The 12,562-nt window shown below is 40.6% G+C and overlaps 1 protein-coding gene and 1 long non-coding RNA gene across 3 annotated transcripts in view; one reads left to right on the top strand and one right to left on the bottom strand.

The window, feature by feature from the left end:
• Positions 1-2,112, top strand: part of LOC147033381 (tripartite motif-containing protein 14-like) — a 29,018-nt gene extending 26,906 nt beyond the window's left edge. For both annotated transcript variants that reach the window (XM_085854228.1, XM_085854239.1), the window contains one exon: positions 305-2,112. In XM_085854228.1, coding sequence (XP_085710354.1) covers positions 305-825 — 521 coding nt within the window. In that variant the 3' untranslated portion in view covers positions 826-2,112. The remainder of the gene's footprint in view (positions 1-304) is intronic.
• LOC147033380 (uncharacterized) overlaps positions 1-12,562 on the bottom strand; it is a 44,996-nt gene that overhangs the window by 22,721 nt on the left and 9,713 nt on the right. The window lies entirely within an intron of this gene.

The raw sequence follows: 12,562 nt of genomic DNA, 5'->3' as shown, positions 1-12,562 counted from the left end.
CACTTCAACATCTTCATTTTAACCCAAACTGTCCCATCACTTGTTATTCACAAACGTGTCCAGAAGAGATTTTATCCACACGGTGACTCATGGAGGACTTCAAGAGATAAAGATCATTTACATGTTTATTCTTGTGGAAGGATGTGTTTAGATCTTTTTAATGATGTTTTTATTTTCTACAACATCGAGGCTCATGGAAGAGTGAGCTCGAGAAACATGTGAAGTTCAGTAATAAACACAAAGGTTATAAAAGAGATATATGTGTTTGTGTTTCTGGTCTCGACCCATGTCGGCGTGTCTGCAGATGGACGAACCCCACGTCTGGACCCAAACTCTGCACCTCCATGGATCAACATCTCCCAGGACCTTCAGACGGCGACTCTAACCAGGACCAGACAACCGTACCCGGAACACCCCGATAGGTTTGATCATCATCCACAAGTTCTCTCCTCTGAGAGTTTCTCCTCTGGCCGTCACTACTGGGAGGTCGATGTGAGTTCGAGTCCTTGGTGGAGAATCGGAATCTGTTTGAACTCCATGGGAAGGAAAGGGGCAGGGAGTGACAGCATCTTGGGAATGAATCCAGAGTCTTGGTGTTTACGGAAATATAACAACAAATGCACAGCATGTCACAACAATCAGGTGACCCTCCTGTCTGTGCCGGAGAATCCTGAACGGTTTGGGTTCTTGTTGGATTTTCAGACGGGAGAGTTGAGGTGTTTCGGGGACTCGCGGCTCCTACACGTGTTCAGGGGGAAATTCACGAACCCTGTTAAACCCGCTCTTAGGGTTCATTTTGGTTCTGTCGGGTTTTGCTCGTTTTGATGACTTTGTTCATTCCATTCAGTTCCTGATTAAAGGTTATGTCACGAAATGTACAAATTGAAGGTTATTTTGAGTTCAAATGAATAAAATAATTTGCTTGTGCATGATGATATATGATTACCAACCAATGTTTACATCAAAATAAAGTTTATAAGATGAAAGAAGTTCATTGTTTATGTTATTTGAGGTGAAATGAACTTTAAACTGAACTCTAGACTCTCATCATGATACAATACGGATTATTAATTATGATTATTATTATCACCCGCCAACCAACGAAGTTGGCGGGGCATATAGAAATGCGTTCCGTCCGTCACATTTCGTTTCCGGAGCTTAACTACAAATCCCCTCAAGATATATTTACGAAATTTGGTACAGATATCAAGCAAGTGGTGAACCTTTTGATGTTTTCTAATTGATAGGCCACATGGTTCGGCAGCCATGTTGGATTCAAGAAAAATATTAAATAATGTTTTCTCTGGAATCACATAACCTAACGAAGCGAAAATTTGCAACTATCATCTTCCATCATGTCTGCATACATAGCAAAAATTATGACATCACAAGTCACATGGTTTGGTGGCCATCTTGGAGAGAAAAACACACCTCATCCGATTAACACGAAACTTCGCACACATATTCCACTGGAGGATTGGAGGCAGAAAGTAAATTTATGATGTCATAGGTCACATGGTTCGTCAGCCATCTTGGATTGAAAATTAATAAATTTTTAAAATCTTCTTCTCCAGAACGGCTGCACAGATTGAGGCAAAATTTCACACACACTTTCCCCAAGACATCCTTTCAGAAGTTAGTTAATTTCTAATTGATAGGTCACATGGTTTGGTGGCCATATTGAATTTACCCTAAAACCTTCAAACATCTTCTTCTCCAGAATGGCTGGTCAGATCAAGGGGAAACTTCACGTACATATTGCACACGCTTAGGGAATATAAGTTTGTTAATCCTCATTTACTATGTCGGGGGATATCGAAGACTTTGTCTTCAACGGATGCTAGTTATTATTCAAACGTGCATTTCATTCAAAGATAATCCCACTATATATTAAATTGGCAGGGGTACTCGGCGTTGCTGGGCAACAAATGCACAGCATGTCACAACAATCAGGGGACCCTCCTGTCTGTGCCGGCAAATCCTGAACGGTTTGGGTTCTTGTTGGATTTTGAGATGGGAGAGTTGAGGTGTTTCGGGGACTCGCGGCTCCTACACGTGTTCAAGGGGAACTTCACGAACCCTGTTAAACCCGCTCTTAGGGTTCATTTTAGTTCTGTCGGGTTTTGCTCGTTTTGATGATTTTGTTCATTCCGTTCAGTTCCAGATTAAAGGTTATGTCACGAAATGTACAAATTGAAGGTTATTTTGAGTTCAAATGAATAAAATAATTTGCTTGTGCATGATGATATATGATTACCAACCAATGTTTACATCAAAATAAAGTTTATAAAATGAAAGAAGTTCATTGTTTATGTTATTTGAGGTGAAATGAACTTTAAACTGAACTCTTCACTCTCATCATGATAAAATACGGATTATTAATTATGATTATTATTATCACCCGCCAACCAACGAAGTTGGCGGGGCATATAGAAATGGGTTCCGTCCGTCACATTTCGTTTCCGGAGCTTAACTACAAATCCCCTCAAGATATATTTACGAAATTTGGTACAGATATCAAGCAAGTGGTGAACCTTTTGATGTTTTCTAATTGATAGGTCACATGGTTTGGCAGCCATGTTGGATTCAAGAAAAATATTAAATAATGTTATCTCTGGAATCACATAACCTAACGAAGCGAAAATTTGCAACTATCATCTTCCATCATGTCTGCAGACAGAGCAAATATTATGATGTTACAAGTCACATGGTTTGGCAGCCATATTGGATAGATAAACACACCTCATCCAATTAACACGAAACTTCGCACACGTATTCCACTGGAGGATTGGAGGCAGAATGTAAATTTATGATGTCATAGGTCACATGGTTCATCAGCCATCTTGGATTGAAAATTAATGAATTTTAAAAATCTTCTTCTCCAGAACGGCTGGACAGATTGAGGAAAAATTTCACACACACTTTCCCCAAGACATCCTTTCAGAAGTTTGTTAATTTCTAATTGATAGGTCACATGGTTTGGTGGCCATATTGAATTTACCCTAAAACCATCAAAAATCTTCTCCAGAACGGCTGGTCAGATCAAGGGGAAACTTCACATACATATTGCACACGCTTAGGGAATATAAGTTTGTTAATCCTCATTTACTATGGCGGGGGATATCGAAGACTTTGTCTTCAACGGCTGCTAGTTATTATTCAAACGTGCATTTCATTCAAAGATAATCCCACTATATATTAAACTAGCAGGGGAACTCGGCGTTTCCGGGCAACAAATACACAGCATGTCACAACAATCAAGGGACCCTCCTATAGGTGCCAGTCCCTCCTCCTACCTCACCTTTTCCTCCTCCCACCCCACCCCTTCCCCTTCCTCCTCCTACCAGTCCCTCCAGACTCCCACCACACCCTTTCCCCTCCCTCCATTAGTTACCAAGTGCAGTTGCTTGTGTACAGATTCAAGTTTCTTGCTGGATGGAAAGAAGCGGGAAGGCATGGCCTGTAGAATGGTGGGGGGGGGCGTACGACCCCACCCACAGACACACAGACACGAACTCAGCTTTATATATTAGATAAGGCAATTCTCTACGTTTGAATGCATGTACATCTGAAAATCATTAAAAAAAAAAAACAGGGATGGGCAGATCTCCACCAAATTTTACATACGTGTTGCCTGTTTAATGCCCAGGATCAGGTCGTAAGCACAAGGAAAGAAATTCCTCGGGAGACGAATTACGATTTTTTTGCCCAAACTCCACCAAATTTAGCATTTACGTGTTGGTTGTACCAAGGGTAACCCCCTCTGCAAGAGTAGACCCAGGGTAACCCAACAAAGGCCCAGGGTAACCTAATAAACGATTTGCCAGGAGTGAACTTTTTTTTAAACTTGAATTTACTACTACTACTCGTAGTAGTAGTAGTAGTAGTAGTAGTAGTAATAGTAGTAGTAGTAGTAGTAGTAGTAGTAGTAGGCATAGTAGTAGTAGTGGTAGTAGTGAGTTACTTTTTAATAATAAGTACGTGATTCACACAAGGGGGTCTTTTCACTAACTCCAATATAATTTAACCCCCCTCCCTACATGTCCAAACTACATAACATCATATACCGACGTTGGGACTCCCAGCCACCAGTGTAGCACCCTACTATATGACGTTTGATTGAAGGTGATTTGTGAAGGAATTTGTAATTTGTTCAGGGTGTCGAATACAACTTGCATACTCTTTACAAAGAACGAATGCCCACCGACGAACAATAAAGATAGATGGAACACCCTGTTCAACGTCCATCCGAGGGACGCGCACGCATTGATGTATCAACCTGCCCCAAAAACACCAGGATGGTAGTTTAAAGCTGAGCAGTGTTGCCGCCTTTGATTCAATGGAGCTATCATCAAACGGTCCATGGGCACAAACATTGCAACTACACAGACACTATTCTGGGCCGCTCTACCTCCGGTAACTCGCATGCTCTCTTGCATATCTGAACCGGTGCTGGAACCTCAAACTGGACAAGTGGGACCTCCAAACCGAGGTCTTCAGGTCTTGGGACTTGGGGCTGTGAGATCACGATAGATTCAACGGTCTTCAAATCAATCAATTGAAAGAACATTAATTGCCAAATAATTAAAAAGACCGAATTAAGACGAAGAGAAATTTACTTAAACACACAGTATATGCATCTATACTAATAAATGTCCATGTGTGTGTGTGTCTGTCCTGTCCTCCATAACTTCAAAACCATGAAATGTAGCAGCGTGAAACTTTGCATACATACTATGGGAACTCCAAGAGAATGCATGAATGAAAATTGGGTGTTTGGATTAATTTAAACACACCTTTTGTAGATAATTTAGAGGGTGCTCATCACGAAACACCAAAATAGGCCTTACGAAGATGGCGGCGTACCATCTTGGTCAGCCCTCTGTCAACTCGCTGGAGTCTTAAGCTGCCATTTTTTTTGGCCTTCTCAACAATGCCTTGACTTGCAACAGGCCACAATGGTTTCTTAACAATGAAGTTCTGTTTTTTTCCCCACTTTCCCCATTCATATCATCGAATGACTGGTCATCATACCGACGAATCGCTGGATACATTGCAATGCTTAGTGCCCATAAATGCCTGGAGACGCCAGCGCTCGTAGCTTTATTTCATTTCCACACATGCCATAACCTCAAGAATATCTTCTACTAAGCCGATTTACAAAATTTAAGCTCCAGAATTGAACTTAGCAGCAGTTCTGACTGCTAGAAAAAGTTTGTCCAATGCCGATATAGTTTTACCTTTTGTGCATCTCAGGGAGGTGTTTAATATGACAGATTGGCAATTGTTAATTGCTTGCCAAGCTAGCTGTTCCTTATCAACCGTTTCATTGGAGTACTTCCTTGAGTGCTTAAGCCACTTGGTGAATGCTCTACAATATTCACATTGTCACTGAATGCTGTATATCGATCGATTTGAACAAAGTTCAGGGGCCACTTGCCTGTGTTTGGCCCTGCATCGTTCTGCGGTGCATATGGTGATGGGTGGATCACTGAAAATGTGCAATATTATTTTACACCACGTTTCCCCTTTTTGTACGATATCCTTTCATTATACGACTCGTCACTTTACATAGATAAATCCATATAAAAACATAAGGGCAATACTCCAGGGCGCTCACCTGGTAGCGGCTGGATAAGATAACCAGGGTCCCACTGGTAGCCATGGATAACCCACAAAACATATAAGAAGGAAGAAAGTAAATACTTTTGCATTTTTTTTAAATGCCATGAACAAACTTTGGTAAATCACAGATGATAAAGGTTGTGCTCAAGGTTCATCAAACTTGTGTGTGTGGTTTCAGAGGAGAAAGCAAATGCATATTGTGGCGGGCAACCCCCCATCCCCACCTTCCCCCCCCCCATAGACCCCCTTAGACCCCAATTTTTTTATTAATATTGTGAACAATCTTTGGTACATCATGGGTGGTGAAGGTTGTGGTCAAGTTTCATCGAAGTCGTGTGTGTAGTTTCGGAAAAAAAAGAGCAAATACCTATTTTGGGGGATCAAAGTTTACATCATTCAGTTCAGTTTCAGTTTATTTTTTTATTTTCCCACGCTTAACTTAATCAAACAAATACAAGAAACATCAAATAAGAAAACAGTGGAGGAACCTGAATAAAAAAGCAGGGCTTGTAAGATTCCAGGTCCCCATGACGATGTATTGTTATTTAAAATAATATATGTATGATTGGAACATACCTTTTAAACGTTTAGACCCCTTCGACCTTTTGTAGACACTTTAGACGCAGTACTCCATCAATCTGTGGATGAAAGCCTTGTAAATCGATAGGAGCTCAGGTGTGCCAAGGAAGGATTTCGCGTGACGGATGATGCTCAGTCGGCATCTGACTTTGGAGGCTAATTTTGAAATGGTGCATTCTCAAAAGAGATCATGGCTGAGAGTGAGACCCAAGAGTTTGAGTGACTGAACCTCCTCGAGATGGTTGTTGAGAAAGTAGATGGGAGGGTTTGTGGAGAGAGAGAGAGAGAGACAGAGACAGAGACAGAGACAGAGACAGAGACAGAGACAGAGACAGAGACAGAGACAGAGACAGAGAGAGAGAGAGAGAGAGAGAGAGAGAGAGAGAGAGAGAGAGAGAGAGAGAGAGAGAGAGAGAGATTTCTCAGGATTGAAAGACATATTCCATGTGTTTGACCAGTTTGTGATTTTATCAATGTCTGAGGAGAGGGAAGAGGCCGCTGCCTGTCTGTCATCATCAACAAAGAGATAAAGACGATTTTCCAGACAGCCAATGAGATCATTGATGAAGATTAAGAATAAGATGGAACCTAAAACACTGCCATGTGGTGCTCCAGCCTTGACAGGGAGAGGAAATGAAAGTGTTTTGTTGAGAGCCATACGTTGGCTCTGCTAATGGAGGACGTTAGTAACCCAAGAGTGGAGTTAACCTTCGATTGCATAGGCAGACAGTTTCGAGAGCAAGGCAGGATGCCAGACTATATCAAAAGCTCGAGAAATGTCCAGAGAGACGGCCCTGAACTCATTGCTGATATTGAGGGCCTCTATCCATTGTTGGGAGAGTCGAAGCAGCATGTCCAAGGCAGAGTGACCAGGTCCGATTCCAAATTGATGATCTGAGATGAGGCTGCTGGAGAAAAGGAATAATTTTATGTCAACTGCGATGATGGATTCCATGGTCTTACTGATGATTGGAAGTAAGCTGATTGGTCTGTAGTTAAGAGGATCCGTTTTTGCACCTTTTTTTGTGTTGCTGTGATTTTGGCTGATTTCCAAACAGATGGAAGATGACTGAGAGTAAATGACAGTGTGAAAATGCAGAGAGAGGAAGTGCAAGATCAACAGAACAGGTTTTAGAGGAAGGAGACAAGTTTGAAAGCTCATTCTTGAGGTTGGACAGATGTTGTTTTCTGGCTCTCCTGAGAGTAGACACACACTTATGGAAGCCTTCTTTCTTTATCTGTTTGCCAAGTTTGAACAAGATCGGTAAATGCATGTCCGAGAAATAGTTGAGGACGTGTTCGACACCGGGTATTTTTTTTACAACTAAAATGGCCGCCAGTCGGCCATCTTGGATTTGATGTGAAAAAAAGATGACGTGCATATGTATTCCATCATGTGTTGTCTTTGTGCCAAGTGCGAATAAAATCGGTCCATACATGTCCGAGATATGGTTGCGGATGCACGCATGCACAGACGCGAAAATTGAGACCAAATCCATGATTTGGTCTCAATTGAGACGCACGCGTGCGTGCGTGCGTGCGTGCGTGCAGCCCCCAGCTGGAGTAGCATATTTGACCTTGTGAAGGGTGAACTCCGTGAAAAAAAGACGATGAATTCCTGAAATATCAGGTGCAGATTGAGTGACATTAATTTTGTTCATCAAAATAAAGAAAGGAAATTGAGGATCCGCTTTATATCTGAAATTACAGATGAAACTGAAGCATGAAAGAATATTTATTTGTCACAATAAAATATTTTATTGTCACAATGACAGATCATAAAGCTGTTTACGCGAGATTGGAAGGAATGTACTCAAAGGTGGAGTTTGAGAAGCACCAGCTGAGTGAGGTGCAGGGCAGAGCAACACCAAACAAAGGGAAAAAACTGAATGCTCCGATGGAGGTCAAAGGGAATTTAGATGCTATTCGCCTGATGACTCAACTTTAACCTTGATTTGCACAATTTTTGTACACCTGTTTAAAACAGAGGTTTAAACTGTATTTATTTGTTTTGATAAAGGAAATGGATTCGTATTTTAAAGGTCAGAGGACGTGATTAGATGGCTCTTGTATGTGAGTTGGTTATATTGCAACATGTTGCTGTTTTGGTGAGAGAGAAATGGACAAGATGGACAATGTCAGAGATTTAAAATGTTGGTGGAATTCTGAATAGTGATGAGAGAGATTGGTTAAACATTATTTTTCCGAGATATTTCAGTTCCGTTGACCACAAAAGAAATGGAGGCTCATCGGGTTAATTAAACAATGTTAGCATTTGGTATTATTTAAACTGTTTGGGAAATTTTCGTGTCTTTTAACAATGTTATCAAAGTTATTGTTTCCAAATGGACGCTCTGCAGCCAAGGTGTGGACTGCAGCTCGGCAACTCGATGTCATGGGCGAGCGGAGTGGAACTCTCACCATGGGGGGTTTGCAGAGCTGAGAGCCTGAGAAAGACTTCCAAAAGAATCAGCCTATGACTAAAATAATAGCCAAGCTACTCTTGTTTAATTACTCCTGTGAATTAATGTAAGAATGTGCAACTTAGCTTTGAATTATTTTGGAAATCTATTTTGTGAATTATAATAACCGAGCACACCGGTGTGTTTTGCACACTGTTTTGCACACACTTAGCCACAGCACACCAATGTGCTTTGAAACTGTGTTGTAATGATGAACAAGTGATATGCGTGATAATGTTTGCATGTGATATTAATCATAATTTTAAAAAAAGGAACTCATTGAGAACGAACCATCATGTTTTTTTTGGTTATAATTGATATAAACTTTTGTTTTGAGATTACAAATTGAGAATCCTTTCATCATATAAGTCTCATAATCCTAATTTAAATGTATTGGGGTCTTCAAGTGACAGAGTAATGATTGGTTATATCAGTGGGGTATGCCGCTGGTTATTAATAACTTGTATTTATTGGTTAATATATTGACAATCACTGTACCTATGGACTTTGTGATCTGTTAATTAAGGATAGGGAAAAGTTACTGAGAATTGAATCAAGATAATAATGTATTAAGTTGAAGTACTTACATAATATTGAAAGAGGGTCTGCGTTATTGAATTGATCGACAGATTGGTCGACATTACAGATTAGGAATCATACGTTAACTGCAAGGCAAAATCAAGTTATGATGGAAAACAGCACGGTATCTACATAACCGTAAGGCAGAATGACTGGAAGAGTGGTGAGACCAACAGAAATCATGAAATCAATTAAATGGAATTAGGAATTGTACCATGTATTGTAACTCTATTGGTCTCACTGATTAGGAGCTGGTACTGACCTGACTGTAATTTAAATAAAACGCCTCTACAATTTGTGGAAAGACAAACAAAAGGATAAACAAGAATTATGCAGAGTACAGAAGGCATGACCATGTGAAATAAATGTTAAATCGGTCAGAATAAAAGAATTATATTATTGAAAAGAGTGCAATGATGCTACAAGCCAATTCAAATATTACCTGTGTTATCTGTCTTCCGATTAATTGGTCAACATGTGATTTTTAATTAAGTGGTACTTATTGTACGTTTACTTAAGTAAGTTGATGTATTTCTAACACTGACTTGAGCATCTTTCATCAGTACGGAAATGCTAAGTTAGCTGGAAATAAATAAATAAACAAGCCGGTAGGCGACGGGGTATTCGCTAGGATCGAAGCGCTGGATACGATGCTTTTCATTCTGACCGATCCACCGACGAAGATTCATTGCCAAGACATATTGGTTCACATACAATTGTTCCTCTGCCTGGCAAGATTTTTCCTATTGCGTATTTTGCCAACTGGCACTCCTCATAAAAAATGATGGCAAATGGACACCCTATTTTTGAAGGACTACCATTTGAAAAATAATCGGTTTGCTGGTTTGTGCTGTGGAGCCTCGTGTTGCGCACACACACACACACACACACACACACACACACACACACACACACACACACACACACACACACACACACACACACACACACACACACACACACACACACACACACACACACACCCCGATAAACTTCTCTCAATGCTCTTGTTTGACCACACCTCCTGAGCCACACAATAGTTTTCATAAGCCACGCCCACTTTCCATTAGCCATGCCCACTTTCCTACACCACGCCCACTTTCCTACGCCACTCCCCCTTTTCATAAACCACGTCCACTTTCCATAAGCTCCGCCCACTTTCCTAAGCCCCTCATAAAAAAATGACGGTAAATAGACACCCGATTTTTGAAGGACTACCATTTGAAAAATAAAACCTCAATCAAAAATCGGCTCAAGTAAAATTTTCTAAATATCTCGAAGTGTTTAATTACGAAGTCTCGTTTCTCTACATTCAAAACTGAAGGACAAGTATTGAAAATACTGTACATGGTTTTTCAGCCGCTGCACAGCAACGGATGGTTGCTAGGCAACGGAATTCAAACGTGCACATTCCCAGCACATATTGCACATGTTGGCAAAGTTTCATCGAAATCGGTTCGCTGGTTCGTGCTGTGGAGCCTCGTGTTGCAGACACACACACACACACACACACACACACAGATGGAAAACCCAACAATAAGGGATATCTCATATATATATATATATATATATATATATATATATATATATATATATATATATATATATATATATATATATATATATATCGAATCCAATAATGGCAGTTGCTCTGGAACTACTTGTGAATGATACTGTGAATTGTTTAGCAGATATGAATGTTAAAATGGTAACTGTGCAAAATCGACTTGTATTGAGAGAAGTAGCTAACTTTCATAATTTTTGTACAGATGATGGAATATTTTTGGTGAAAAGAATTATTGATTGCAAATTGGAACCCTGATAAAGACTGTTGCCCTTTCTACATGGAAATAGCAAATGAGATGAATGTTTTGAGTATACGTACAACTGAGATTTCTGTATATTTTAGCATTTCGTTTAGGGGGAAAAAAAAACAAGGAAAGGGATATAATATTGATATAACATATAATGCAAGTTGAATGCTCTATAAGAACCTTTGGCAGTCTTGTTGAAATACATGAGCCCATGACGTTTATGGATTGGCATGTTTAATCGATGCTTAACCCTGATTTTGTTTGTTTCGGAGTGTTGAGAGCAGTTGAACCATGCAATGTACGATTTCGTCTAATGAAGCTTTGGAAGAACTTCCACCGAAAGATTGGACAATGGGGAGAACCCAAATTTGTGTGATTGGGCATTCAACACGTGATCATGAAACTACCCCCTTCCCAAGGAGATAAAATGAGCAATGTGGTGAAAAAGAAAAAAGAAAAACCCATTGAAGAGGTTGGACAAGTCAAACCACAGCAAGGCAAAGTCTTAACGTTTCCATTGTGTGGTGCCAGGCAGGCCAGGCAAGCCTGGGGGAATGTCCTCAACCACTCTCACAAATTGCTGCTCTGCAAATACATCGTGAATTTGCCGTGGTTGCTTCAATGCGCAACGAAGGCCCTGAAGGTCCACATGGCGAGTCATCTGCAACATGTGTTCAATGTTGCGGGTGGGATTCGTGCAGCCATCGCGGCTGCATCCAATGTGCACAGCTCACTTGGTGAATCAAACCTGATTGCACAAACTGCTGCAACGAGGCCCCAAACTCTGCTGGGGCTGGATCTCTGGGTCACCTCTCGAGTCCTTTTCGTCTCCTTCAACCCAGTGTCGGGCCCAAGCTCGTACCTGCCAAGATATACCTTCTCTGCAGCTCAAGGAGTGCTTCGACTGTGTTTCCTGTTGGGTGCTGCTCTATCTGCACCCTGACCTGCTTATCTTCTGACTTTGGGTAGCATGTCCTTTCGATTTGTGACACATGCTGATGAACAGGCTATGAATTAAATGGATACACACTCACTATCCCGGCTGGGACACTATTGAAATGGTCGTTATCCAGCATTCTTCTGATATGAGCACTCGCTGCAATTGTTGATTGAACTTGTGTAACGGATATCTTTTCTCCTCCAGGAACGGGGTATGGTGGTCATGTGTAATATAATTATTCAAATTTTCCTGATAAGGAAAAAGGGGGGAATTGTGGGAGAAAATAATTATATTAATGTACTCTCAATAATAATTGTTGCTGGTGTTTTATAAGTTTAATTTTTATGCTATCATGTCAGTTATGCTTCCTTTTAGCCAAGAGTCTTTTGACCTAAATGTTGATAAAAGGAATGTCTTGCTATGGAACAAAGTGACCTGGTTGATAACACGGCAACTTTTTCCATGATTCTTTCACCTCGTCGACACGTATTGCAGTTGGAGTTCTTTTGCCTAATGCTTATCAGCCCCCTCCACTCCCCACAAAAGCATATAAATACCAGGAA

This window comes from Eptatretus burgeri, chromosome 2 (assembly GCF_056783735.1).
Source record: "Eptatretus burgeri isolate ZD-2024b chromosome 2, Ebu_testis_v1, whole genome shotgun sequence".
In the NCBI taxonomy this organism is placed as follows: domain Eukaryota; kingdom Metazoa; phylum Chordata; class Myxini; order Myxiniformes; family Myxinidae; genus Eptatretus; species Eptatretus burgeri.
The sequence above is the reverse complement of the archived record's forward strand: the minus strand, read 5'-3'. Positions and strand labels throughout refer to the sequence as shown.